Source organism: Phytophthora parasitica (assembly GCF_000247585.1).
Source record: "Phytophthora parasitica INRA-310 unplaced genomic scaffold supercont2.1, whole genome shotgun sequence".
NCBI lineage: Eukaryota > Oomycota > Peronosporomycetes > Peronosporales > Peronosporaceae > Phytophthora > Phytophthora nicotianae.
Genome location: NW_008634126.1, coordinates 678,276 through 705,595, shown reverse-complemented (window position 1 = coordinate 705,595; position 27,320 = coordinate 678,276). Strand labels below are relative to the sequence as shown.

At 49.0% G+C, this 27,320-nt stretch overlaps 7 protein-coding genes across 7 annotated transcripts; 5 read left to right on the top strand and 2 right to left on the bottom strand.

Annotated features, from left to right (window-relative positions):
- Positions 1-29: 29 nt before the first annotated feature.
- On the bottom strand, positions 30-1,497 carry PPTG_00169 (hypothetical protein). The gene has a single exon (XM_008891532.1). It carries the CDS (start codon positions 1,343-1,345, stop codon positions 257-259), a length of 1,089 nt encoding a protein of 362 aa, XP_008889780.1. The 5' UTR covers positions 1,346-1,497; the 3' UTR covers positions 30-256.
- A 736-nt stretch (positions 1,498-2,233) lies between these two features.
- Positions 2,234-4,747, top strand: PPTG_00168 (hypothetical protein; the record flags this gene model as incomplete). The annotated part of the gene is made up of 3 exons (XM_008891531.1): positions 2,234-2,329; positions 2,392-3,176; positions 3,232-4,747. The coding sequence occupies 3 exons, from the start codon at positions 2,234-2,236 to the stop codon at positions 4,745-4,747; spliced, it is 2,397 nt and encodes a 798-aa protein (XP_008889779.1).
- Positions 4,748-4,969: 222 nt separating this feature from the next.
- On the top strand, positions 4,970-7,181 carry PPTG_00167 (hypothetical protein; the record flags this gene model as incomplete). Its single annotated transcript, XM_008891530.1, has 2 exons — positions 4,970-7,060; positions 7,128-7,181. The coding sequence occupies 2 exons, from the start codon at positions 4,970-4,972 to the stop codon at positions 7,179-7,181; spliced, it is 2,145 nt and encodes a 714-aa protein (XP_008889778.1).
- On the bottom strand, positions 6,584-8,626 carry PPTG_00166 (hypothetical protein). Its single transcript, XM_008891529.1, has one exon. It carries the CDS (start codon positions 8,520-8,522, stop codon positions 7,206-7,208), a length of 1,317 nt encoding a protein of 438 aa, XP_008889777.1. The 5' UTR covers positions 8,523-8,626; the 3' UTR covers positions 6,584-7,205.
- A 70-nt stretch (positions 8,627-8,696) lies between these two features.
- Positions 8,697-11,453, top strand: PPTG_00165 (hypothetical protein). Its single transcript, XM_008891528.1, has one exon. The coding sequence runs from the start codon at positions 8,929-8,931 to the stop codon at positions 11,098-11,100; it is 2,172 nt and encodes a 723-aa protein (XP_008889776.1). The 5' UTR covers positions 8,697-8,928; the 3' UTR covers positions 11,101-11,453.
- Positions 11,454-21,829: 10,376 nt separating this feature from the next.
- Positions 21,830-22,254, top strand: PPTG_00164 (actin-11; the record flags this gene model as incomplete). Its single annotated transcript, XM_008891527.1, has 2 exons — positions 21,830-21,861; positions 22,086-22,254. The coding sequence occupies 2 exons, from the start codon at positions 21,830-21,832 to the stop codon at positions 22,252-22,254; spliced, it is 201 nt and encodes a 66-aa protein (XP_008889775.1).
- Positions 22,255-26,657: 4,403 nt separating this feature from the next.
- PPTG_00163 (hypothetical protein) lies at positions 26,658-26,984 on the top strand (the record flags this gene model as incomplete). The annotated part of the gene is made up of 1 exon (XM_008891526.1): positions 26,658-26,984. One exon carries the CDS (start codon positions 26,658-26,660, stop codon positions 26,982-26,984), a length of 327 nt encoding a protein of 108 aa, XP_008889774.1.
- Positions 26,985-27,320: the final 336 nt, after the last annotated feature.

Genomic DNA, 27,320 nt, shown 5'->3' with positions numbered 1-27,320 from the left:
TTTTTTTTATTGTTGTCGACTATCGACATAAGATTACGAAACTTTTTATTCTTATTCTTCTTATTCTTCGTTTTCGCCAGTATACCTCGATCTTTTGAGTCATCATACGTGTATTACATTGGCTTATATATTGACAGGGTAGAAAGCTTCCGGTGGCAACGCTTGGAGGTCGGACTTGGGCTAAGGCGAGCTCTCAGGCATATCTACAATTTACTACATAGTACTATCTACTGACTTTGCTAGTAGATGGCTGAGCTCAGTTCTGCTCGTTGATCCTTGTTGTGTTCATGTAGAGCTCGTAGAGATCCGCACGTTTGCGCAGGTGTTCCTGCATGGGGCCAAGCAGCCGCTTGAAGGTGGCTCGGTCCAGCATAAGAACTTTTGTCTTGCGCATGGCTGTGACTGTAGCTTGACGCACATCGTCGTGGATGAGTGCGAGTTCTCCGAAGAAGTCGCCAGCCCCAAGTCTTGCCGACACCTCCTCCCCTCCACGTGTGCATTTCACTTCGCCGTCTGCAATAATATAGAAGTCGTCGCCTCTGGATCCCTCAGTCAGGATAACGTCTCCAGCCCCCACGAACTGTACGCGCAAGGCGTCGGCCACCGTCATCTTCTCATAACTCGATAGTGTCGAGAAGATGGGTACCTGGTCCAGGAAGTCCAGGTAAAGAGCTCTTTGCTGCATGGTTGTGGCCATGAGCACACGTTTGAACGTCACTCTGTCCAATGACCAACACTCCACAGGTGTCTTGGCACGCACAGTGGCCGCTCGGGGCGAGTCATAGAGCAGCGCCAGCTCGCCGAAATAGTTGCGTACCGACGTGGCGCTCACCTCTCCGACCATGCGGTGGTTCACGATAACATCGCAGGTTCCGCTGTCCAAAATGAAGAACCTGTCGCCAGCCACGTCCCCTTGCGTCACAATGTCCACACCGGCGTCCACAGCCTCGTATTTCATGGCGTCCACCAGTACTTGCAGCGTATCTTCCGGGATTTTAGCGAAGAGCAGGTTACGTCGCACGGAGCGGCGGATTGACTCGATGTCCTGCGTGCTCTTGGGGTATACAGGCGGGGTCCACTGCTCGTTTGGAGGAGGCACGAAGGACGAGACCACAGAGCGGCGGTGCGTGCTGGCCGAGCGGCCCAGACGCGCTGCAATGGCGCTAAAATCCACGTGCTCGTCGCTGTCGCTGTCACTTGTGGAGGGCGCGTCCTCCTCCTCCGTCTCGTCCTCCTCCGAGTCGACGTGTTTGCTCTGCGTCTTCAGGCGCTTCTTGTTGGCCGCCAGCTCACAGCGCTCGGCGTCGTGTTGGGCTTTACTATCGGCGCAGTCCTTGGCGGGCATTTTTATCTAGCTTTTATCTGAGGCCTGCTCGAGCTTTAAGCGCTTAATGGGGGAAAGTGGAATGGAGTCTCAAGGTCGCGACGCTTTGCTCTTGTTCTTCCTAGGGGATGTCGCAGCGATCTTGTTCTTCTTCTGTTTCGAGGTGGGGCATACTGAAAGCAAGTGGTTTTGGAGAGTAAGATCGCCTGGCGTGGCGACGTTTCATCAGCCAATCAGAGATCAGATTGGGTAAATTGTTATCGTCTTCAACACTGCTTGACCTCGGGGAAGTCTTGAGGCAAGATCCTTTCGTGTCCTCTGGCGTTGCCCGCACGATCAGGTTTAAGAGTGGCGTGCGTGGCATGAAAGCGATCCAAGCGCGGACGAGGCGATACCAACATTGATGATGGCTACTATGGGTACTGCGTCATAGCACAGATTGTGCCATGGTACTGATTCCGGCGTTGGTAGGATAACTAGTTTATTCCTACGCAGTGGAGTACGATGATCACCCTTGGTAGTCTCGTAACCTCGTGGTGAAATATTACCGAGACTCCAAGTAAACGCAGTAACAGACGTCCAACCACGTCCTGGCTGAGATGTAGCTCATACGGCATGCTGTTGATATACCTTGCGCAAGAAGAAACTGGGTGTTCTCCAAGGAAAGTACATGTACGTCCGTAGTACATGTACGTCCGTCACGGATTCGGTGCACTGTAGAACTGTTGCATGAAGCTGTACTTCTTGGGGACTCCAACATGGTTACTCTTTCGAAACCTCTCACACCGAATAACCAATATTCGTAATTCGCACTTAACCGAATAGCCGCTCAAATCGAAGAGAAACTCGGTGGGGCCATTACATCCCAAGCAGCTCCTTGCTCCACCTCCCCGTGCTTCGTGGCTGCCCATGGGTGGCGAGAAGAGCTGCCGCCACGTGGGGCAGGCCGTGCGTCTGCCCGAATTCCGTCGCGAGCTCAAGAAGCGCTCGCAGCTGCTCTGTGAGGTACGCGCCCTCAATCTCTCAAAGTTCTTAACGTAACTAACCACTTAACCGCTCATTTCAAGGGTTGCAATCCACCGTCAACGAGCCGCATCGATGCCGCAGCGCTCCAGAGTTGGGACAAATACGCAGAGGCCACAGACCTGCTCGTGTGCGTGAGCTGCGGCTTCGTGGGCTGCTTCAGCGACGGCCACTTCAGTCTCCACTTACAGGCTCATCCCAAGCATTTGGTGGGGCTGCAACTGGCCTCCAAGACCTTCTGGTGTGAGCCTTGCAACATGGATATCCCCATCAACGTACGTCCTAAAGTAGAGAACGCGCGACAGGATTTCTGTGACGCTGTGGAGGAAATTGCAGCCAAGAAGAGAAGACAGCTGCGTAACCAGATACGCGCTCCACAGACGACGTTATCGCCTATTACGACGCCCAATGGGTCGGCCAATAACCTGCTGGATCTAGAGACTCACGCAGACACGCCTCCGATGCCCAGAGGGGCCTTAACACTCGAGAAAAAGAGTGCAAACGACGCAGAAGGACATGTTAACGGCAATGGAGTGGCTTTACTGGATATGCCGTTAAGAACCAAGGCCAGAGAGGACAAAATGCGACGAAGGATGTTAAAAACAGCCATGAAAAGAGACCCAATACAGGACATCAGTATCCCCTCAGCAGATACTGAAGCATCGGGAGAATTACCCAATACGGTGCTGGGTTTTACGAATTTAGGCAATACGTGCTATTTCAACGCGTCGATGCAGGCGCTGCTGACAGCGACGCACTATTTCCCGGAACATACGCACATTGAGGAGGTGCTGGAGACGAAGAATACGCCTATTACGACGACCTTCACGTACGTATGGCAATAAATCTGTGCTTATTGTTTTAAACTAATGTTTTAAACATAGGATGCTGCATGAAACGGTGAAGAAGCGTGCACGTAAAGCTCTTGCCGGCGAGCCACCAGATAGACGAGGGAGGAGTAAGAGCGGTCGATCGCGATCCGGTTCGTCTTCATTGTTGACTGTAGCCCCGTTACTCAAGGAGATGCGCAATAAGTTCTCACAGTTCCGCGGACATTATCAACAGGACGCGCACGAGCTGTTTACTAGCTTTTTATGGGCGATTGACGAGGAGATGGACCCTCCTTTACCTCCATCTGAAGCTGTTGACGACAGTGTTACGACCAGCAGCTGCAGTACTGCCAACTCGTCGGAATTGCCTGACGATGAGGACTCTTCTCGTAATGGCACGTGGCCTGAAGACGACACGACGGACACTGAACAGACCGAAGACGGAGAGCAGGAAACAGAGGAAGAAGGCAGCGAGAGCGACGTGGAACAGGAAGAAACCAAGCAGATCTTCGTCAAGACTGAGACTGGAGAGACCATCTCGATGCAGGTGCCCAAGAGCGCGACAGTGAAAGAGGTGCAGCATTTACTGGCCAAGAGACTGAATCTCAACGAAGAAGATATGATGCTAGACGCTTCTAAAGTGGAAACGCGCGCTACGTTATCCTCCCGCCCATCGGCTGTGCTTCACGCTAGAGCGGAGAAGAGAAAAATGTACTCAAGACTGAATTTTACGCGTAATTTATTCGGCGGCGCACTGACGACTGCGGTGACGTGTCAAGCATGCGGCAAGCGGACGGAGATCGTCGAGGACGCCTTCCATCTCAGTGTATCTGTGCCCGATGGACGTCACCGTGATCTAACGACTACGGACTGTCTGGACGACTTTGTGAGGGAGACCCAGTTGCTCGTAGAAGCGAACAATGGCTACGACTGCGAGAAATGTTCTCGTCAGCCCAAAGTACGCAGCGCTGCGGGCAGGTTTATACGTAAGAAGCGTCTGGGATCCAACGCTGAGCCCGAGATGGAGGTGGTTTTACGAGATGCGTCCATGCAGCTGTTTGTATCGGCCTTACCTCGAGTACTTGTGGTGCATATCAAGCGTCTGGCACGTTCCAGGAAGATCACGCAGCATATTTCGTTCACTGAGAAGCTGGATATGACGCCATATGTGAGTGAGACGCTGCGTCAAGGCGGAGGCGATGCCAAGAACCACTCGCTGTGCTATGAACTCATTGCTGTAGTGGTGCATATGGGCAACAAGCGGTCAGGACACTACGTGGCGTACGTTAGTCGCTCTCGACGACGTGAAGCGCTGTTACTCGCTCGAGCTCGCAGCCGATTGGCGTCAGAGGAAGGAGCTGCGGAGGCTACGACGCCTAGGAACAGTGAGGGCCCCTCGCGGACGTGGTACTATGTCTCGGACACCGTCGTCAAGCGCGTGTCTTTCGAGCAAGTACTGCAGTGTGAAGCCTATATGCTCTTCTACCAACGTCGACCCAAGTCGAACAAGACGCCGACAAATTCTCCTACTGCCGAGACGCAACGATCGCCGACCGAGACGGCATTGTAGATCCAGACCTCTTGCCCACATGTGAGGACAAACCGTCAAGGTATAAGGCTATTCAATAGACCAGAATGAGTGATGTTGTGTTATGTTTACAGGTTCAAGACAACAAGGAGATCAAGGTATGATGACTGCTAACTTGTCCAAAAAGAAGCGTTTCATTGTTTTATTAGCGTCTGAGTGTCGTTTTACGCCACGTAAAACGAGCTGAACTGGCGGGGCTACGCCATGGACGTGATAGATGCTGGAGTTGAGAACACTGACGATGTTGACGAGTGGCGTATGGAGCTGGAGAGTCAGCGATGTGCTTTGGGGGATGCGGAGGAGACGTGTGTGTTTCTACTGGATGATCTTGTGGCTGCAATTTTCCAGGAGATGCAAGTGCGGGTGCAGAATACAGCGCTCTTTACTACGTCGGCGCGTCAAATGTGCGCTCAAGTGTTCGAAGCTGTGGAAGTGTGTGCGTGTGAGCCAACAGACTCGCTTGATCGAATACAGAGTGGACGACAGCAGATACTGAAGAGTAAATGGACACCAAGTGTACAACGCAGTTTCAGCGCTACGCTGGTGTTTCTAAGACGCTTACTCTACTTCCTCGGCATGCGTGAGGACCGTGTTGGCCTAGAGTTACAGCAGTTCCCGTCATCAGAAGCAGTCTCGTCGTTATCGGGCAAGCGCAAGTTGATCGGTGTGAGAGGTGGAGAAGAACCTCTTAACGAGTGGTGTATACCAGCTGACCAAGTCTCCGTGTTCTTGCAACAGCTTGTTGCCAAAGGGTTAGTGAGTGCTGTTCCAAGTACAATAACGTTCGTGATGGCGGTGAATCGGGAGGTATTTGACGTCAAGAACTCACAAGCGCGAGTGGCTTTATCACATCTACAACACTTCGTGCAGAGGGCGTTACTAACAGCCGAGGAGGAGCTGGAAAGCAGTGATAGACTTCAATCATCTCAGCTTCCAGAGACAGAATCTACGCCACGGTCGCGTATCTTTCAGATTGAGGTCTCTGGTGTCTTAAAAGGCACGTTAAAGCCTGATTCTGGTCCTGAACAAAAGCTTCTAAGTAGTTATCTGGAGGAAATCCCACCCCAGGCTGTTGCGATGGATCGTCGTGCACCTGGCCAAGTAGCGAAAAAAGCATTTTTAAACTCCACTCAACGTGCCATTTCGCGCAAAGTTCGGCTGCTCCTGGCTCCCTCACCGCGACTAGGAAGTCGATGGAAGACTGTACGACACAAACTTATAATTCCCATGGACAACACTGTGAGTATTACAGCCGAAGCTGGCATGGAGTTGAATACCGCGAGTTTTAAACAACCCACCGAAACGGTCACAGAGAACGAGGATATACCCGATGCAGCATCACTATCCAATATCTTTGCTCTCGGTACGCCACGACAACTATCAGCTCAAGAGCACGCACGACGGAATGACCTTCTGGCTCATTTAGAGCGTGAAGCAGCTCGCTCTCGACGTCGGGCGACTACTACAGCAATCGCTTCGATGAGTTTAAACCATCCTTCTGAGACTGATGAAGCTGTAAGTTCACAAGAAGATGAAGACTTCCAAGCGTACGTCGCAGCGAACTCCACAGTTACTACCGGTTTATCACCTACTCGACCGCAAAATGATCAACGAGGTCATGGGAGAGCGAAAATTCAACGCAGTAAGTTCGAACTGGAACGAGATACACTGCCGTTCTCTGTCTCGGATGGCAACGCACACGAGCAGGAGCGTCTTTCCGCTGCTATATGCTCGCCTATTAAACGTCCTACAGCATCTATAATCTCGCCACCAGAGACCCCAGGACGTATTCAAACTGCATCAACACTAGCGCAGTTACCCCAACTAGACTCGTCGCGTTTAGCTGTCGGGGTGAGTGCGGTTGTACGCGGTATTGAAAAGCGAGGGCCTCGAAGAAATCCAAGCCGCAACTCGCGCCTTCACCTTCATAACTACAGCACAGCGTTCGACGATACCGATACAAACAAAGGTCAAATGCCCTTCTCTCCTGTCCGAACAGCAGCCAGAGATTTATCCAGCAACGAAGACTCGTACAGGTTACCAGTTATCCCTGTCGTGTCTCCAATCAAAGCTAGTCCACATCGCAAGCACGTAGCATTCAAGGTTCAAAAAGATTCCGACAATGAGCGAACAGCTATATCTATCTCACCAAAAGCTCATATACGACAATGTCCGTCGACTAAGAAGCAACAAGTATGGGAAGCTATAACTCGATCTCCACCTCGAGCACGGAACCACTTCGCGTCTGACAAGAATTTCCGCAACATTCAGCAATATGATGGAAACAGGGGCGTGGTAAGTTCGGCGTTTGCTCATCGTGTTTTATGATTGTTTCTTAACGTGCATATGATGTTTATGACAGCCAATGGCGCCGAGACGGAACGAATTAACGACTTCGGAGTATGAAGATCAATAAACTATCATATCAAATTCGGGATTATCAACTTGTCTCTTCAAGTTCAGTCTTTGTATCCTGATCTTCGCGTATGAGTTTCCTCCTGGGTCGGATCCCTAACGGAGCTGGGGTTGAAGGTGGTGTGGCTACCATTGTACGTCCCAGAATATTAAATGCATCAGTGGCTGGATGTTGATGCAGATAATTCATAGCGTCTTCCACTCGGATCGAGTCGCTTTGTTCTCGTCCGAGAGAAATGAAAATCTTGTCTACAAAATGTCGTGCCACATCGATAGCTTCCGGCGTCTGTGGAACTAGTAAACTGGCCAAGAAGAACATCTGCACCTCCTGTCGCTGGATGTAGCCATCTCCATTGATATCGTACGCGTGAAACAAGAAGTCAATCCTTCGAGAGGAGTCTCCTTTCTCAAGTGCACTAAGTGCAGCGATAAACTCCGGCCAGTCGAGAGCTCCGGAGCCGTCAGTATCAAGTACATCAAACGCGCGATCGACGAAGAACTGATCTTCGGCGGAAAGTTGCGGTACTCCATGACGTAGTGTCTCCTTGTCTACACCGTGCGGGTTCGTAGCCATGGAGCACAACGCTTTAAAGCGAGCCCAACGTGCAAATAACTCTGCACGAGAATAGCCTGTAGCTGCCATTAGAGTGGCTAAATCCTGTTCTTGGAGGAACCCATGTTGCTCAGCTACGGAAAGTTTATGAGCGGTAGGAATCGACTCGGTTCGAGGTCGTACAGGTTGGGATTTCGGTTTTTGAGGCTTATGAGGGACTTTGGCTGGTGGAGAAGCGGTGATTGTGCGAGTAAACTCGTTGAATTGTTCTCTTGCAGTTGAAAGTTTACGGTGTGTATGGACGACTCGCGGAGTTTGTCGCTTTACTGGCGATACTTTGCGGATCTCGGTATCTTTTTTAAAGTTTTGAGGCTTGGCGAATTGCTGGAGATGCAATTGTTCCGTGTGCATGTCGTAGGTAGAGCTGACAGATAAACGCGAAAGGTTTCGCTCTGGTAGTGGCTTGGTGCGTAGTAGGGAGAACTCCCTCATACAGGATAAGTCTAGCAGTGTTCGTCTGCGTAAGGCATCCAGGAACGTCGAAGCGGAGCTTCCGGGTGTTGATGGTCTGAAATCCGAGCTGTCGAGCGCTTCAGACGGCATTGTAAATATGAACGGGAGGCAGGCGAGACCGCGACGACGTGCAGGCTTTTGTATGGGCCGGTTCACATTCCATGGCTGAGAATTCGGGAAGATATCGAGTTTCGTGAACGGAGCCACCATTCTAGAATCCGGCTTCGGATATCCTCGCACAAAGCGAGGCGTCGAAACATTGGAGCGCTCGTGCATTGCGTCGAATGAACTCGGTCCTGCACTAAGGACTCGGAGCTATCTTTGCCGGCACCTAAATAGAGCCTGACATCGGATCATCATTCCCAGAGAATCTTGGAATATTGCACCCATATCCAGAATTCAGAATTCACTGCCTTCGCGTCCTTGCAGCATACACCTCTAATTATCTTCACAAAGAACTCATGTCAGCATTCACGTACCCATAGATCAGTGGTAAGAGCACCCATCAGCTCTGCCATTACGATGCGCCACTAAACTTTTAGTCCAGAAGAGAAAGTCGAAACGTACGTGTCGTAACGGAAGGGCGTGTGACCTTTTACCGTTCGCGCGCTAGTCTCACGTAGCTTCATTCTCCTTCTTCCCCAGCCAACAACAGGCTCCTAGTAATAATCTACCGGATAACATGCACCCGGGGCTACTGTTGTGCTCAACTTTGGCTCTGATCACGAGATCGGTCACGTCGGAGCGAGCAGATTCCATGATCACATCTCGGTCAGGATTAAGTCCGTGGGTGGACGTTGACACACCCGAGAGCGCTTACAACGTCACGTCGTCGCGTGGACATACGTGGGCGTTGGTCATGAGCGACGAATTTAACGTCGCTGGGCGTAATTTTACGCCTGGAGCGGACCACATGTGGACAGCGTTAGAGATGCCCGACGGTGTTAACGCGGCTCTGGAATACTACAGCTTCAATATGACAGATACTGTTACCGAATCGGACGGTCGTGGGGTATTCAGGATAAAGATTATGGAGGAGGAGAACATCACGTACACTGTGTGGAACACGTACGCCAAACCTGCAGGTTTTGAGACCCACCACATGTACTACCGAGCTGGAATGGTACAGTCCTGGAACAAATTCTGTTTCCAAGGGGGGAGGATGGAAGTGGTGGCTCAATTACCAGCTACAACGAGCTCCAGTAACCCGGATATGGGTGACGTTAAGAACCGCGTTAAGACTAACGCGTTCTACCCCACATGGCCGGGTATTTGGCTACTGGGAAATTTAGGGAGAGCTCTCTTCTCCCAGTCGACCAGTCGGATGTGGCCTTGGAGCTACAATGAATGCAACGACAAGCTCGAATCTAGTCAGAGAATCAGTGCGTGCGACGGTAATCCGGGTCATGGTCTCAATCCCCATCAAGGACGAGGAGCTCCGGAGATCGATCTACTGGAAGGTGGAGGTGTAGCCATCTCCACGAGTATTCAGGTCGCTCCGGGAATGCCCGATGAATTCCGTATCATTGCTCCTTCGGATGATACCAGTCCGTACTGTGTGTACACCGGTTCGTGTACTACTATCGGTGCTAATTTTCCTGGTATTCCAGCAAAAACGTACGAAGCTCGAGGTCATGACAGTTGGTATCAAGGTCTTCGGTACGCTCCAAACACACTCTGTAACTCGGTCAGCAGCCTCGTTCAGGACCCGGAAATGGTCATTGCTAATTCCAAGAAAGGCTTCACTTCGAATACGTGTAAAGGAGTCAACGCATGTCCAGCTTCCGGTGATGGATACTCCGATCTAGGCTTGATCGACGGTAAAGGACCTGAATACTGGGGGGTTAACAAAGCGGGCGGATGCATGCCTGTTATTAACGGATACACGGGAGCGTTCCTATGTGACCCTGACAGTTCCAACAAGAAATGCTCCTCTCCGTTAGGAGCTGAAGAACCCAAGAGTAAAGTTATGGAACCATTCGAATATCAGATGGACGCTCTATCAGCTAACTGGCCGGTACAACTTGCAGCCTACACGAGTTATGTGAAATACCAAGTCGAATGGGTCATGGGCTCACAAGGATACATTCGATGGATGGTCGAGGATATTGTTATATTCGAAATCCCAGCCGAGTCTGTGGAGAACGTACCACAAGATGACGCAAAATCAAACCCCAAGAAGATTATGCTGGAAGAACCCATGTACGTGATTTTTAACGTCGCGTTATCCACTAGTTGGGGTGCCACGCCACCGAATCCAGGCTCTCCATGTCGTGGGGATGGCAGCAATGCTCAGAACAACGCTATTTGTGACGGATTCCCTATGTACATGAAGATCGACTACATTCGTATCTACCAGGATCTCTCGTCTAACTCCACTATGTCTATCGGTTGTGATCCTTCCACTCATCCGACTAAGCAGTGGATCGAGGATCATATCGACGAGTACGAGACGACGGAGAACAAGTGGATCGAAGTTCAGGGAGGAGCCAATTGCAAGAGTGATCTGGACTGTACGGTCAGTACTTCGCACATTTTGACGGGCAAATGTAACAAGAAGGGGCGTTGTAGTTGTGGGTCTTCGGGTGCGTGGGGCGGTCCGCGGTGCACTACTCCACTTGCTGATACAGCGAATGGAGAAGGATTCGGTCCACCTACAGTTCTTTCGAGCTTGTTCGGTGCATTCGTCATTGTACTCTTGGTCTTTGTCGTGTACAAGATCATCGGCCAACGTAGCAGGAAGGCTATGGTGGGTGCTGGAATTACCCAACCAGCAATTCTCTCCAAGGTTGAGATGGACGACGTCCCACGGTCGAATAAAAGTCAGAGTGGCTCAGAGGACAAGCTGGTGTAGGTCTTCGTAACATGAATTTGGATATTATGCGACTATTAAGCCGAAAATTTCACAACATCACTTGCATCCCACTGATGTTCAGCTGGCTAAAAGCAAATGAAGTGGTTGTTTCATTCATGCTTGCTTTCGGTGTTACCCCTGCCTCGCGGAAGGTGATTTTCTCTTTTCTTGTAGTTAACAGAATACTTAGTACTTGTACAAATTTTGAGGGATCTTTTATCTATATTTTTTATGAGCGTCACCTAGAAAAGCTCTTTGAGAAAAAAAATCTCCGTCCGGTTAGTTGACTTGGCTAGATATTAAAATTTAGAATGAGAAATGAGTTGTATCACAAACTTCTAATGCAGATCGGCTAGTTCCTTTAAGTCTACTCGGATTACCTAGCTTTCGTTCGGACAAAGTGATCAATCTCCATTATCTTGTCGAAGAGAGCAGTGGGAGACGAGGTGCTTGACGAGGCAGTAATGCCATTTGACTTGGTCTTGCATGTGGGAACGGGGATGTGTAACTGAGGAAATCGGAGAAGCACTAGTTTCTCGCCAAGAACCTCACGATTTAGGGAGAGATTCATCAAATCGCAGTCGGATTTAGATTAGCCTTCAGAATCGAAATCCGACGGGACGAATCGCGATAAACAGTGTATTTGCCGGATGTTCATGTGTCCCGACATCTATCCACATTTCCAGCTGGTCGCAATATGTTCGCGGTGGGTTATCCAGGTATGCTATTTGTTCAGTCAACTGGGCAAGCGACCGAGTATTTCCAAAACGCAGCAGCAATTTGCTGCTAGCAATCACTAGCGAATCAGCTGCCAGCAAACAATGATTACGGATGCAAATGGGCAAATCCTGTATGTGTGCACCCCCTTCCAGACAGATGTTTGAATTATTTGTGAACGTCTGAACTGTCGTAGAGGCGCACTCATGCTTCTATATTGAAGAGCTTCAAGTCTCTATCCAGTCTACATTTCCGTCACTACTAGAAGTTTCGACGGCTACTAGAGGCCGTGCTCTTCGTTTTCACCTCGGCCTTAACGCACAGTCTTGACAATGCGAGCCAGAGAGAGAGAGAGAGAGAGCGTTCCCGCTGAAATCGACACTTTCTTGCCGAATCCATCATTGTGTGAGGAATCAAAGGTAATGGGAGGCTCATTCGTCGTTCTACTATTCGTGTGTGGCTGCCCAAAATTAACGTGGAGCTGTAGTAGGTTTCGAACACTACGAAGGAAGCTGGCTCTTCCTGGCAAACCAAAGCTCTGTTGTTGGTTCTGGGTTAGTTCCTAAGTGATCTCAGCGGCCGTTCGGTTGGCCTCGGTGGTTACTTAACCTACATCCTATTGTTCTTATCTGCTGCCAGCTTGGCGGTGTCTGCCGTCGACATCGCCCGGTGAATGGCTAGGCTTGCTCTGTTCGCCCACCACTACAGGAGCTGACCTTGCAGTTTGTCGGGCATTGGCAGACCCATTGTCGCACTAGCACACGTAACAATTAGAAAAGCATCGCGCTTCGAATGAGAATAGGTAGCTACTTACTGATTGGCTCGTGACGGAGCAGGACAGTGTGCAGGTAAGCGCTTGTTCAGGTCTACAAGCTGGGGAAGAAGCAGTCGGGCTTAGCCTTGTCGCTGGGGTTTTGGGTTGTAGGGAAGTATATGACGATGCATCAGACATACAGTGCGCGTCGTAATTATAGCCGCACCTGAAAAATAGTGCTCTTGCGCCGGAAACCGAGACCTGCCTGCAATCGGAGGGCTCGGAGGCCGTCTTAAAGGGATATAAGACTTGTGCAGCAAGCGAGGTTGAAAAGACTTGGAGCCAGGAGACAAAATCTAGTTTCAGGTCGGGTCAAAATTATAGCTGCACTTGCAGGCTCTACATGCAAACGGCTCTAGTAACCGGTCTTAGCTTCTTTTAACAGCCGAGTTGCTTCCAGACGCTTTGGGATGCTTCGCACTAGCTTCTTGACATACTCAGGATCAATGCGAGACCACTCTAACTTGATATGTCTGATCAAGTCGGCAGGCTTGTCAAATTGGCGTCCGTTGGCGTACTCCCGGCGAGCCAGAAGCCCCCACACGTTCTCTATGATGTTTAGATCGGGGCTTTTGGCAGGCCATGTCATCGTTTCGATGTTATGGGTGGCTAGAAAGCCCTTGGTGAACCTCGAGGCATGTATGGACGCGTTATCATGCTGGAAAATGGGGGTCAAATTGCCTAACTTTGACCCCCGTTCTCTTAGGCATGGAAGCATGCTGGAGGTCAGCGTTTCGGTGTACTTGACAGAGTTCTGCTTCCCCTTGAGGAAGACCAGCTCGGTGTTGCCATGCCAGCTCACCCCCGCCCAAATCTTGACGCTTCCGCCACCATTGACCCGGTTCGACATGAATTTGGGGGCTGCTCGCAAGTCGTGCCAGTAGAATCTAAACCCATCCGGGCCATCTAAGTTGATTTTCTTCTCATCCGTGAACAGCACGCGTCATCAAAAGACCCTTTTACCGGCGTAACGCTCCGCAAATGCTACCCTAGCCTTCTTATGATTCGGCTTGATGGCAGGGGTGAGTTTTCTCTTCGCGTACGTTACGTAGCGGTTGCTACGTAGTACGCGGAGTACCGTAGACTTGCTTGGTTTCGATGAAAGCAGTCCTGCGATCTCTTGGGTGGACAGGTTTCGGACAATTGCCAGTCGAATGACGCGCCTGGCCTCCCGGCCAACTATTTTCGGCTTTCTTCCTGTCCTCTTCGTCAGCGAGGACGCCTTCCCGCGCTTCAAGTAGTTCCTAATCGCCTTCTCGTCGCGTCCTAAGAGCCTGCCGATCTCTCGGTTGCTTTTCCCGCCCCTGTAGTGCTCGTTTATCTTCATGCACTCCTCTTCGGTTAGCTGCTTCCCTCGTGGCATCGTTTCTGGCTTCCCTGCGAATCTAAGAACAGGTTCTAAACGCTCTTTCACAAGGCTGTCCACAGGTCTCATTTATTACATTTAATAGCCAATCATTTTTGTTTATTACTTCACTGAATTTTATATTACCAAGTGCAGCTATAATTCTGACCCGACCTGAAACTAGATTTTGTCTCCTGGCTCCAAGTCTTTTCAACCTCGCTTGCTGCACAAGTCTTATATCCCTTTAAGACGGCCTCCGAGCCCTCCGATTGCAGGCAGGTCTCGGTTTCCGGCGCAAGAGCTCTATTTTTCAGGTGCGGCTATAATTACGACGCGCACTGTATATGCAAGTTTAATTGTGACACTCCAATAGCTGATTTCCGACGCAAGTATTTTAGATTCTCCTCAATTTGTTGGACGGGTAATGGATACAAGTCGGACGGTCGTTGGATTGGCCGTCCAACTTTTTTCGAATATTCCTTGCTCTATTCCTGAGCCTGGTCTTATTATTTTCTGAATGCAAAACGAAAAAGTTGGACGAGGTGTGCACACCATATTGTGTATTGAACACATTGCGCGAAACACGACTGCAGGCGACAGAAGGATGCGGTGACCGCACGATCGCCACGCTAAGCTTGCTATTTTTCACTATTTGACATATATACGCTACACAGATGCTCGATACGCAGCCAAGCAACCAGCAGATCCATCAACCCGAGACACTGCGGCCACGGAAGCCTGTTAATTACCATCAAATTCGTCGATAAGGGCACACTGAAGAGAAAGACAGCTAAGGTTTCGACATTCTGCCACAACCAAAAAGCGAAGGTGGTCACGGCTTAGTATCTCTCGATACTCGATACACAACATGAGGAGCACCATGTACGTACTATGTGTAGTTCTGCTATACTTGTTTTACTGGTTACTTACTCTCTGTAATCTACTGTGGTAAAATGAAAATTAAAAATTCATCTTTCCTTCGACAAGGCTGTCACCACTTTCCTGCTGACGGCGAACCACGCTGCGCTTTAAGCCCTTAAAGAACTTCCTTAGCTCGTTGTCGTAGTTATCTGGCATCTGCACGTCGTACAACCGATACAAATGGAAAATACTGGATCTTATTGATCCATACAGCGACTTTCCTGGTTTCTTGCCGTCCTTTTTCCGAAGTGACATCAAAAAGGGCCCGTAAACTAGGCTCAACTACTCCAGGCTTGTGGTCGTGGAGCCACAGGACGTACTTAATAATTCCATAAAGATAGACAGTCTTGGACTTCGCGTTCACGGTGTTATTCCTCACCACCTGCACTTCATCATTGAGCTCTTCCATCATGACCTTGTATTTTGGCGTCTGACACTGCGGTTATACACTACACTAGCTATCCAAGTAAGTACGATCCAAACAGTGTCCAGCAAATTATTACTACATATGAATGGACGGACACTTGATTTTATTTCGGTATGTATATTGTGCTTTGCATCAACTTTGGCTTATAAATAGAGCCTCTAAAACAACGACTAATCTTTTTCGTGAATCTAAAGCTAGAACATAACTCGACGTTAAAACTAAGTTAATCATACTCGGTGATAAAGCAAAACTGCACATAAATTTCCAGATTTGAGATAGTTAGCTCCAACATTGCATGAATGTGCACCACACCAGCAGCCTTGACACGATCAACTCGCTACTTGATCAAAAGCTGTTCTACGGGCTGTATTAGATAAGGGAGGTTACTCTGTGCATCGGCAGAATGACTGTCTGTGGTACCTTCGACGAAGTTAATGCATTCTGTCGGCCATCGTGTCTTCCTTTTAATTCGAGTGTTCGGCGTCACATTACCTCTACGACGAAACAGCTAACTCCAACGAGAAATAGACCACGTCGAGACCCATAACGGACGCAGCAACACTTAGGTCAAGGTCGTAGACGTAGGTCAGTACAATCGATCTCCAACGCATATCGATAGAAACTGTCATCTTTTGGAATGTAGTTGCACGGGCTTAAGAAATAGTTAGAGTGTACGACGTTGGTTTGGCGCTTTACTTCAGCCATTCAACGAAAACACTCATAGAACAACATTAACTTCGAATAAATGGTAATTCAACGTTAATTCGACGATTACGGTAGGTAAATCAATGTTGGCTTATTTTTCAAGAATAGCTAAAACAATGAGTTATGACATCGTTTAGACAGAATGTGTGCAAAGCACAATAATACCATTAATTCCTACTAAACCTTTGATTTTGATCCTGCAAACGTTCGACTCCCACACAAAAAGTCATACATAAATCAAGTTAGTTTGATTCGCTGGCTCGGAAGTTAATATCAGTGTTAATAATATTATATAATATTCCAATGGCCAACAGCAACTCCGTAGTTTCGACAAACTTCGGAGCCAAGGATGTTGACTGTCAATAAAACTACTGAAGACGACTTAACAAAGTGGTGGTGAGCGAGCTGAATGTGATGAAACATGGCGACAATATGTAACGGCCGGCCGATAATCGCACTGGTCAATGACCGAAATTGGAGATACACAATATTTTTTAGAATTGTACTTAATCAAGTTAAATGATTATACATTTTACAACAACCTATCTTCATGACCTCCTCCTTCTCGGCACTTTTCAGATTTGAATTACGCATTTGGTGCACGATTATTGGCCATAAAAATCAGATCAAAAGTTTTTCAAGGACAGTGCTTGAATTATTTTTCCTTGGAAAGTTCTTGATCTGAATTTCCAAATATTCATAAAATATACTGATCTATAGCCATTTCGCAATGTCTTCATTTTCTTTTTAGTTGTCTTTCTTCCGGTCCACTGTAAGCTACTTCTGTTAATGTACATGTGATAAAAGCGTTTTTGCTGTAAAGAAATGTTGTGACAGCAGTATTTTTTTAAACGTAGTACTGAATTTACTGTTTTATTTTGATATCTTCAAGGGTATTTAGCAGCAGAATGGAGGGGCATTGGCCGCATTACCCGCAACTTTCGAAAATTTTCAACCGACCGACCGAATCCCTGATTTGCTTGGCCCGTAAGAGAGTAAAATTTCGCATGGCTTTCTACGGTACTGTCGATGGATTGAGGATTTTATACAATAATGTAACGTGCACGCCCTACTACGGTCTGGCTTTCAAGGGTCTTATATTACTTCCGTCATTAGTATTCCCGATATTTCCACAAGTCAGAAAAAATAATTAGCAGTGTGTTTGGATCATAATAAATTCAGATTATTAAAAAAAAATCTTTTTCATGAGGGGGCTTATATTCGGGCGAAAACGTTAATATCCGGGAGGTTTGCGTATTTTATGTTCACGGAGATTTACCTCAAAGTACATGCAGGCTGCTTGATGCAGCAACCAGATCAGCATCTGATATTATATTATACTACACAAATTGAATATTTTCCTCGTTGGGGCCTGTTACTAACTCCGTCGAGGAAAATGCTGCGTAAACCTCGGATAATACATTTCTGGACAAATACGTGTGCACGTAGCAAAATTGAAAGGTGATTTCAGGGTTACCCAATACTTGTCGCTGGGCAATTTCACTTCGACAAGTTGAGGGGGTATTGATTTCCAGTCGCTTGATGTGCCCGCGTCCTTGAACGGCCCTTTTTCTGCAACATTGATTCACCATTAATTCCTGTTTTTCTTACCACTATTATTGATTTTGTCGATGTATTCTATTGCAGCAATAACGCTATAGTGGCCCCTAAGTATTCGCGAGCATATTTGCAGTTCGAAGAACTGTCGTTTAGGGGCTGGTTTTGGATGACATCGAACGACATTCGCGCTACATTTGTTAGCACTCACCCGTTGGATGACATCGAACGACATTCGCGTTACATTTCAATGCTCTCACCTTTTGGATGACATCAAACAACATTTGCGTTACATGTATAAGCACTCACTCGTTCGCGCTACAGGGGTCCGGAATAAAGACGGGCGAGCGCCATTGCGACTCGCACTCTGTCGCACCAGAAACCGCACCATCGGCGACATTGCGGGCATCAGTTTCACGGACGTGCTCGCCACCATCCGTTTATAAGTATAGGCTGCTTGTATATTGCATAAAGAAGAAGAAATGAGTTGATTAATTGGTTATGCTGGTAGTTGCTCTTGGCTGACTGAATTGCCCAAAAAAAACTGAATTTGAGGAGATAATGTTTTTCTTTTTTGAGATTGCAGCTCGCCCGGTGTCTTGCCCGCCAACGACGGTACGGCAGTGTGATTGAGATTTGCTTGTACAATAGGAATTAGCCTTGGCCAGTCCCTGTGGTTAAGTTTGTAGTCCAGAAAAAGTACCCGCAGGACTTTCAGAATATCTCGATTCACCCGTTCCACAGACCCGTTAATCCACGGACTGTAGGTCGGCGAAAAGATTTGCTTGCACTACAACCTATTGCACAGCTCGTCGACTACTTCATTCTTGAAATGAGTCCCTTGATCACTAATCCAGTCTTTAGGCACTCCAAACCTGCTGTGCCAATCCATGATAGCATCAGCCGCCACTGTACTTGTTGGGGTCTCACAATTCACAAGCTCGCAGTAGTGACTAGCATCGTCTTTGAGCACCAGTAGATATTGCAGATCACCGTAGGTTTCACCAAGGTAGAGAAAATCCCAGTGTAGCGCTTGATTTCTCTCACTGCATCGGTAGGTTTAACTCCAGGGCCTTGGCACCACCTTCCCCCCTTTTACATGATGGCACAGGAGGCAGCTTGCCAGAAACTTGTCCACGCATTGTCGAAGGGAAGGCACGTAAAAAATTCGACCAAGGTGTGCCAGCATAGCATCCCGGCCTCGATGTCCCTGGGGCCCGCAGTGTGCGATGATGCACAAGCGGCGGAGCAGATTTGAGGCTTCCGTTGGAATGTACAGTCGATTGTCCTTGCGTTGAATCCCGTCACTACCTTCCTGTAGGCGCTGCGTCTCAGACTTGTCCCCGAGTTTGCGTTGGGCATCTAAAATGGAATCTAGGTCGGGCCATACAAAGCCTTCGGCGTCGAGTGGCCGTAGTGATAGACGATCGTGTTGCTGTTGTCCACGGGTTTGAACTTTGCGTATACAAAGGGAATTTGTGGTCGAGCCCACCGAGTTACCATATCAGCCCATACGTTGTCCTCCCCTGCGATGTGGAAGATGTCGTAGCGAAATTCACCAAGACGCATTGCCCACCTCAGTAATTTGCCACGGATATGTTTCTTCACAGTGTCGCTCGGAGCGAACACGTGAATAAGGTTTTTGTGGTCACAATATAGTCGAAAACCACGCGGGCGGAGAAGGAGGTGTGGCAGCTTGTCGCATGCTACCACAATGGCAAAAGCCTCCTTCTCAATAACGCTCCAGTTAGCTTGCGATCCAGTAAATGTACCACTCAGACAGTGAAGAAGTCGATGATTTGCTCCCAAACAAGTCTGTCGCCTCTCCATGTCTCCACGTCAGTCACTATCACACTCCACGCTTCATCGGAAGCATCGGTGAACACTGAAAGTACTCCGTCTGGACTTGGATGTGCCAACATTGCAGCATCGGCGAGGCACATTTTGACTTTATCAAAAGCAGTCGTTTCTTCCTCAGTAAAACTGACTGGTTTTCGAGCAGCAACCCTCTTAGTCCGTTTTCCGTTTCCCAATGTCAAATCAAGACGAGTCTGCAAAGCTTTCACATTGCCTGCATAGTCTACGAGACTGTCGCGCATCCAATTGCACGCACACAGGAACTGCTGCAAATCTCCGGCAGTAGACGGTAATGGCATGGCACGCAGTGCCGCGATTCGCTCAGGGTCATGGCGAACGCCTTCGCCGTCAATAATCTTGCCGCACCACTTGACAGAACGCTGGAAAAGAGAGGACTTGGCTGCACTCAGTTTAAGTCCGAACTCATTCATCAGCGAGAACAATTCCCTAAGTTTCTCCAGGTACGAATCTACGTCCTCTGCATACAGTAATAAATTGTCAATCCACACAAGCAAGTGCTTGTAAAGTAGTTTAGCGAAACAGTGTTCCATTGTCCTCTGAAAATGCAGGGCTGCATCACTGCAACCTTGCGGAACGCGCGTAGGTGTGTAGACTTTGGCATCCGTCATGTAGCTCAGGATCTCTTGGCTTGCTTTAGCGAGAGGCAACTGCCAGAACTCTTTGATGAAATCGAAAAGACCAAAGAAAGCCATTCCACGAACGTGCTCTGTTATTACTTGAAGAATTGACATGAAACCCGCAATTGGCTCCGTTTCTGCATTAACGGGTCGATAGTCACTGGTTTGGCGGAACTCGTCCTTGCCTGGCTTCTTAATCGGTAAAGCAGGGCACGCCCACCGACTTAAGCCATTCTCGAATACCCATCCGAGACGGACCAAATCATCGTTAAACTCATGCAGAAGTTTCCGTATGTGCGGCGGGTACACTCTCGGTTTACACCGAAATGGCGTAGCACCCTTCTTCAGTCGTATTTTCAATGGCGGGACTTTCGCAGGTGGGTCGGGTCCAAGCCGGATCCTCCACACATCATACATATACACAATAGCCCGTAGTTTGTTCTCTTTGTCTGCTGGAAAACCGTTCTCAATAGCTGTAATGACCATGCCCTCAACAGCTTGGCGAACCTCCTCATTTGGTGTACAACCCGCTCCGAAAGCGTCTTCAACTGGTATTGTGTCGTCATCATCCGCTGAGGTCTTCTCAGCCAACTGCTCCAACTGCCGATCAATGCTGATGCCAAGATCAGTGAGTATGTCTTCGCCCATGATGAATTCTTCTTCATCTTCATCAATCACTAACACTTCATACGGCTTGACTGGTCTTACAGGCCCAGCAGCTGTATGTAGCATTATCCGTAGTAGAACGGAGCGACTCGCCAGAATCTTATGTTTTCCGACTGTCTCACAGATGATAGGCGACGCCAACGTTGTGGTTTTCACAAAACTTCCTAATTCCTTCAACTTGATCAGCTTCCGAGCACTGATAATGCTCTTTTCCGCCCCAGTATCGGCGCAGTAGGGCATGGACAGTCTCTCTTCAAGGACGACAGTCTTGTCGTGCCTCGAGAGACAGTCCTTTATGCGCTTTAATCTTCACGCATCGTCGTTAGCGTGCTTGCTATTACGGCGCTCATGCATCTTGCGGAGGAGCTCTTTCTTCTCGTCATTGCTCGCAGTTTGGCAGTGAACAAGCCAATGGTCGCCTTTACACTTAAGACAACATATATTACATAAAAATCGAGATGAGAATCTTGGCAAAGATAAAATATTTTGGAAGACAAGTATACGACGATAGCAGATTGGAGATGGGAATTCACCTTAAACAACTTGAACATTCCTCAACTATAATTGGCTACTTGACGACTAATAAAATTAAGACCAATTAGAACAAGACAAATGGGATGTGCACGCCGGATTCATGCTTAGAATGAGTTCCATGAAATTTATCTTAAAGCTAAACATAGACGATATCCACAAAATTGCTGTAGCTCTTGCATCTGACTGGCTAAAATTAAATAGGGATCATTTGCTTCTTTTTGCGATCAGTTTTTGGCATCAGCTTTGGGCAAATCGGTTAAAGACAGCAATTTGCGACGTGTACTACCTTTACCACAATGAGGTCAATACAACAGTGTGCTTCGAACTGCGAATCCCCCCCCCCCCCCCCGGGTCCACCACCCGGGTCCCCAATTATGGATTGCTTTAGTTTCTGAACCGTACCCTACTTTTTTTATAACCCAATGACATGTAGAAAAGCAACCGGAATTTTACGTTTGCGACCTCAGCTGATGTAGGGCAACGGCATTGCATTATCATTTGCTCTTTATTCACAGCGCTTAATTAGCACATGGCTACAAGCTGGCATCATGACAGGCACGTCCAAGCATCAAAGCCACTCGTATTAATGTTTGGAGATTCAATAGCCGAATACCTGCAACAGCCGTGATGATTGCTCTTCGTTGCGATGATGCCGCTCTGGGAGAGTCTGTACTAGCGCTTGTTTTCCCACTGCTTGCCATGTATTGATCGCTCTCCGCCTTGATGATGCCGCTCTGGAAGCTAAAGTTGTCAACTCGGTGGCTCGACCCCCGCCACAAACTCATTTCCTTTTATTCCTGTTAGGCAGAAGATCCAAGACAAAATGACCGAAGAAGACGTTCAAGCTATTGTCGTGGACAACGGCCCCGGTATGTGCAAGGCTGGTTTCGCCGGCGACGATGCTCCGCGCGCCGTATTCCCATCGATCGTGGGTCGCCCCAAGAATATGTGTGGTGTTTTCCGGAGTTGTTGAGGGAAACTTGAAGACTTGACACTGCAGATGGCTAGTCTGCTATGAAAGGGGCGCCAAGTATATTGAGGTCACCTGAGTAGTGAACTGGAAAAAGTAGAAGTGAGAGGACATTCAGCTAGTAGCTTCCTGCCTGCTCATAGAACATGAATGTACGAAGCCTCTGGATATCAAAGGCAGACTGACGACCAAGACTATCTCTTGGATATCACTCATCTGAAACCGTTGAATATCAGAAGACCCCACTGTCGACCTCAACTGTGTTGTCCAGGCGTCCCCAGATAACACGAGTCATCATCGGCAGTCTTGTTAAACAAATCTGTGCTTGAAGTTGTAGGTGGTGACGGCTTGAAGCCCATGATCCACCACGCAGCCCCCAAAGCTCGACACCACCAGTCCAGCTCTCCGTTCAGAGACTCGAGGCTTGACGTTTGGTTCGCTCGTAGATGCTGCATCGACAGCAGCTCGTGCGCGCGTCCGTCGGCTTATAGGTTCGTCTTCAGCTCGTCCTTCAGCTCCCATATGGGGTGCTAAACGCTTCGGTCTAGTTGTAGCCTTGAGACTGGAAGCTGTAGGCGGAGGAGCGGCCTCCACTAAAACAACTCTGCGCTTCTCTTCGGGACCCTGCGGCACAGATTGTACTCACTGCTCAGCACCAACACCTTTGGTCCCGTTGTTTTGCTGTTTTTCGACCACACGATGCATATCCTGCAGGCTACTGCGCAGCTCGGAAAGGTAGCCTTCAATCTTGTCACTAGCTGGAACCTCTTGTAGAGTTCCTTCACTGGGAATATAAAACTCCTGTAAGGGCGTCGGGCATGAAGGTCCGGTGAAAAGCTCCACAGGTGCGCAGTTACCAAGTGATGGGACGGCAGTATGGTTCAGGCTGGACTGTACCATCGGAGCCAGGTACATCCAGTCCTTGCTGTCGATCTTGTATTCCAGAATGAGAGTTCGCATTACCTGAAGTATGTCCCGGTTCACACGTTGAATTGAACCGTTGATCCACGGGCAGTACGCCGGTGCGAACTGCTGCTTTGACCGCAGTCGTCGGGAAAGCTCCGCCATCACCTCATTTTTAAAATGGCTTCCTTGATCACTGACCCACGTCGGCGCTAATCCAAACCGTGCGTGCCACGCCAGTAGAGCCTCCACAGCAACCGTGGCATCGGCTGTATCTGCCGCCACAAGTTCCACGAAATGAGAAGCATGGTCCTTCAGAACCAACCGGTACTTCGTGCTGCCGAAACCTTCACCCATGTACAGATAGTCGAAATGCAACACACCGTTGCGCGTACTACACTCGATCGTTTCTCCCCATGTTCTTGGGACCACCTTCCCCCCTTTTGTATGCAGGCACAGCCGACACTGGCGAACGAAAGAGGAAATTAGAGACGAGAACTTGTCGATCAAAAAGAGTCGGCTCACGTGGGCTTTCATAGCTGCAAAACCACGATGTCCTCGAGCTCCACAGTGAACAATAATAAAGATCCGCTGGATCAACTGGGCTGCCTCCTGTGGGATCCAAATCTTACCACTTAACGTGACAACACCTTCAGATGTGGAATCGGCGGAAGCAGGTGGAGCACATTTAGCTTGCTCGGCGATGATCTCGCCGAAGGTTGGCCACACAAACTGGTCATCATCAAGCGGACGGAGAGGAGAGAGCGCAGGGGCTATTCGTTCGGGTTGTTCAGCTGCAGATGCACGTCCACGCGTCCGTAGGCTCTTGACCGCGGTTGTAGCAATGTGATTACCGGCCCATCGGCTAATCATGTCCGCCCACACGTTTTGCGGCCCTGCAATGTGTTCGATCACGTAGCGGAAATTCATCAGCTTCAAGGACCACCGAAGTAACTTTCCTTTCACATGCTTCTTCACCGTTTGATCCGGGGCAAACACGTGAATTAGATTGCGATGGTCACAGAACATCCGAAAGCCTTGCGGACGCAGAAGTAAATAATCCAACTTGTCGCAGGCCATTGTGACCGGGAAAGCCTCCTTCTCGATCTCTGTCCAGTTCCGGTGAAGGTGCCACTCATGCACTGGATTAAGCGGTGCTGGTGCTCCACAATTGGCGTTTGAGGGTCGGAATCGGCCACCTGTGTCCCGATAAGAGCCCACCCCACATCTGAAGCGTCCGTAAAGAGGCAGGTGGTTGCAGCATCATCTGGAAAATCAAGTGTAGCCGACGAGACCAACAGATCCTTGATCCTATCAAATGCGTCCTTCTCCGAGTCGTCCAGTTCGATACTGATCCCTGCAGCAGCTCTTTTTGTGCGACGCGTACTGGCCAATGCTTTATCCCGTCGCTGTTGGAGCGGAGAGATCTGCCACGCATAATCCACCAGGCTATCTCGCATCCAGTTTACGGCACATACAAACTGCTTAAGCTCGCCTGCGGTAGTTGGATAGGGAATTGCTCTGAGAGAGTTAATCCTTTCAGAACCATGCTTCACACCCATGGCGTCGATGATCCGACCACACCACTTCACTTCCTGTTGGTAGAGACTCGACTTCTTTACGCTCAGCTTCAAACCAAAGTTGTTCAACAGTGAGAAAAGCTCTGCAAGCTTGTCAAGATAGACGTCGATGTCATCGGCGTACAGCAATAGATTATCTATTCATATCAGCAAGTGCTTGTAGAGTAGTGACGCAAAGCATTGCTCCATTGTCTGCTGGAAAAAGATTCCAGCGTCTCCACAATCTTGCGGAACGCGTCGTGGCGTGAAAATCTTCGCGTCGGTCATATAAGAAAGCCATTCCTGGCGGATTTCGGCAAGTGGCAGCTGCCAGAACCCTTTAAGAAAATCAAACTGCCCGAAATGTTGTTTTCCACGTGCATTTTCCATTACGACCGAGAGAATCGTCGTCACGGCCGCCATAATGTCTGTCTTCGCATTGACAGCTCTATAATCGGTCGTCTGCCTGAGGTCCATCAGCTCGGCTGACTTTTTGACTGGTAAAACCGGGCTTGCCCAGCGGCTCGTCGGGTTCTCGTAGACGAGTCCTAGCGCAACAAGCTTGTCGTTAAATTCTTGTAAATAGTTCCGAATGTGGGGAGGGTATTTGCGCGGCTTACACTTAGTCGGTTGGACCACCTCCTTCAAACGCAGCTCAAGCGTAGGGACACGGGCAGGTGGGTCGTCACGCAGCTCCAAGCGCCACACATCGTACATGTGTACAATGACACGCAGCTTCTCCACTTTCTCCACCGGGAAACCGTTCTCTAGCGCTCGCTTTATCAGTACCTCCACTGCCTCGCGAACCTCTTCGTCAGTCGCGGCTTCTGCTCGACTCACAGGAGGGCCATCAACTTCCAGCTCGAACGGGTCACCTGTGGCATCGTCTTGTTGGCGGTTGGCCAGCTGCTCCAACTGGCGCTCGACGTCTATTCCTAAAATGCTGAGCACATCGCGACCAACTATTAGCTCCTCATCTTGGGTGTCCACAATTAAACACGGTACGGGCTCTGCAATTTCCACAACCCCTGCTGCTGTATGTATCATAAGACGCACCATCGCCTTTGTGTTTGCCACCACGACGTGCGAACCATACGCGATGCACACAATTCGCCAAGGCGTTTCAAACCAGCTTTGCGAGCATTGCTGGCCTCGCGCAGCTTCTGGCGCAGTACTACCTTCTCCGCCTCGGTGACGTCCGGACAGTCGCTTAGCGAATGAATCTGCTGGCACTATGGGCATGGTGACGGCGACTCTCGAGTGGATGCTTTCTTTCCCTTCTTATCCACCTCCTTGCCGACCTTTTTCTGCTCGGTTGACACAGCAGTCTTCTTTTCTTTCTGCTTGCTCGCAGACTTGGACTGGAAAGGCTTCTACCCTTCGGATCTGGCTTCTTGCACTGTAAGGTTGGACCTGTCGACGTCCTTATCTGCTCGACTGGTCTTCAGACGTTTCTGCTGTTGAAAATGGCGCTCGTGCTCCTTCGCACGCTCATACACCAATTTGTACAACTTTACCAGGTTCTTCCCATCCAAGTTTTCTCGTCGACGAAATTACGCCTACTATCAAGCAGACCATGGGCGATCCAATTGCCAAGATATTGGCACAAACATTATTGTGGGCAGCGTTGACACCGGATTCCAGTTTTAACTATTGTTTGCTTCCTGCAAATGTGAAAAAAGAATTTTACGGGCTTATAAAAATGCTGGTGGAAGTTCAGATTTGAATCCAATTCACAGAGAAGAATTGTATGTGTTTGGCGATGGCTCGCATCTCAACCTCGTAGTTGTCGACAATAATCAAAACGGTGGGGCCGAAAATGGTAGTATTACTTTGCCTTCTCGTTGAACCGTGACTGGACGTTCTGGTGGGCACAGCAATCAACGTAAACTAGCTGCTCTGGAGGCTATAATTACATCACGTCGACGATACATGATAGAGATTATGAACGAGAATCAACGAGCCCGAAGTGAATTGCTGCGAGAGCTACAAAAGGTTTTTGCCGTGTTGAAGCGACTGGCCATGCAGCCAACCGCTCGCCAAATTATGCCTTCCAGTGGAGTGCTGCGGCCAGCCACAGATCCTGCGAGCTCTCAGTCTCGCGCGCGACCTGTCATTGCTCGTCTCTCCGAGAGGCCTAAGGACCTTTACGAACTATGGCACGAGTATCAGTTCGGTATCAGCGGATTGAACACGGCTAAGGAATTCACGCCTGCTGAGCGAGGTGCAAACAAATTTGCATATTCCAGAAGAAATCTTTTTGGGATGTAATTACCAAACCGGTGCATCTGACCAACTGCGCCCGACCGAAGAAAAGAGACAAACATCGGTTATCTTTGTATGGTGCGTATACATTGTATAATCCGAATGCCAACACATAGTGAATTTTACTGACATATATCAGTACAACTATGTGTGGCGAAGCGCGGTGAACACTCCGCCGACAAAGGGGCGTATAGTGAGACCCGGACTTGGGGGGTCAACTTCTAGGATGTTAACACCAGAAATAACCCGAAAGTCGAGTTGGCGTGTGACCTTGTGGCTTATCCTCGTAGGTGTCGAATCGCTGGATTTGGCGCTTCGGTATCACCGTATATAGGATACACC

Coding starts and splice junctions, on each gene's coding strand:
- PPTG_00169 (XM_008891532.1), bottom strand. CDS start 1,345: ATGCCCGCCAAGGACTGCGCCGATAGTAAAGCCCAACACGACGCCGAG.
- PPTG_00166 (XM_008891529.1), bottom strand. CDS start 8,522: ATGCACGAGCGCTCCAATGTTTCGACGCCTCGCTTTGTGCGAGGATAT.
- PPTG_00165 (XM_008891528.1), top strand. CDS start 8,929: ATGCACCCGGGGCTACTGTTGTGCTCAACTTTGGCTCTGATCACGAGA.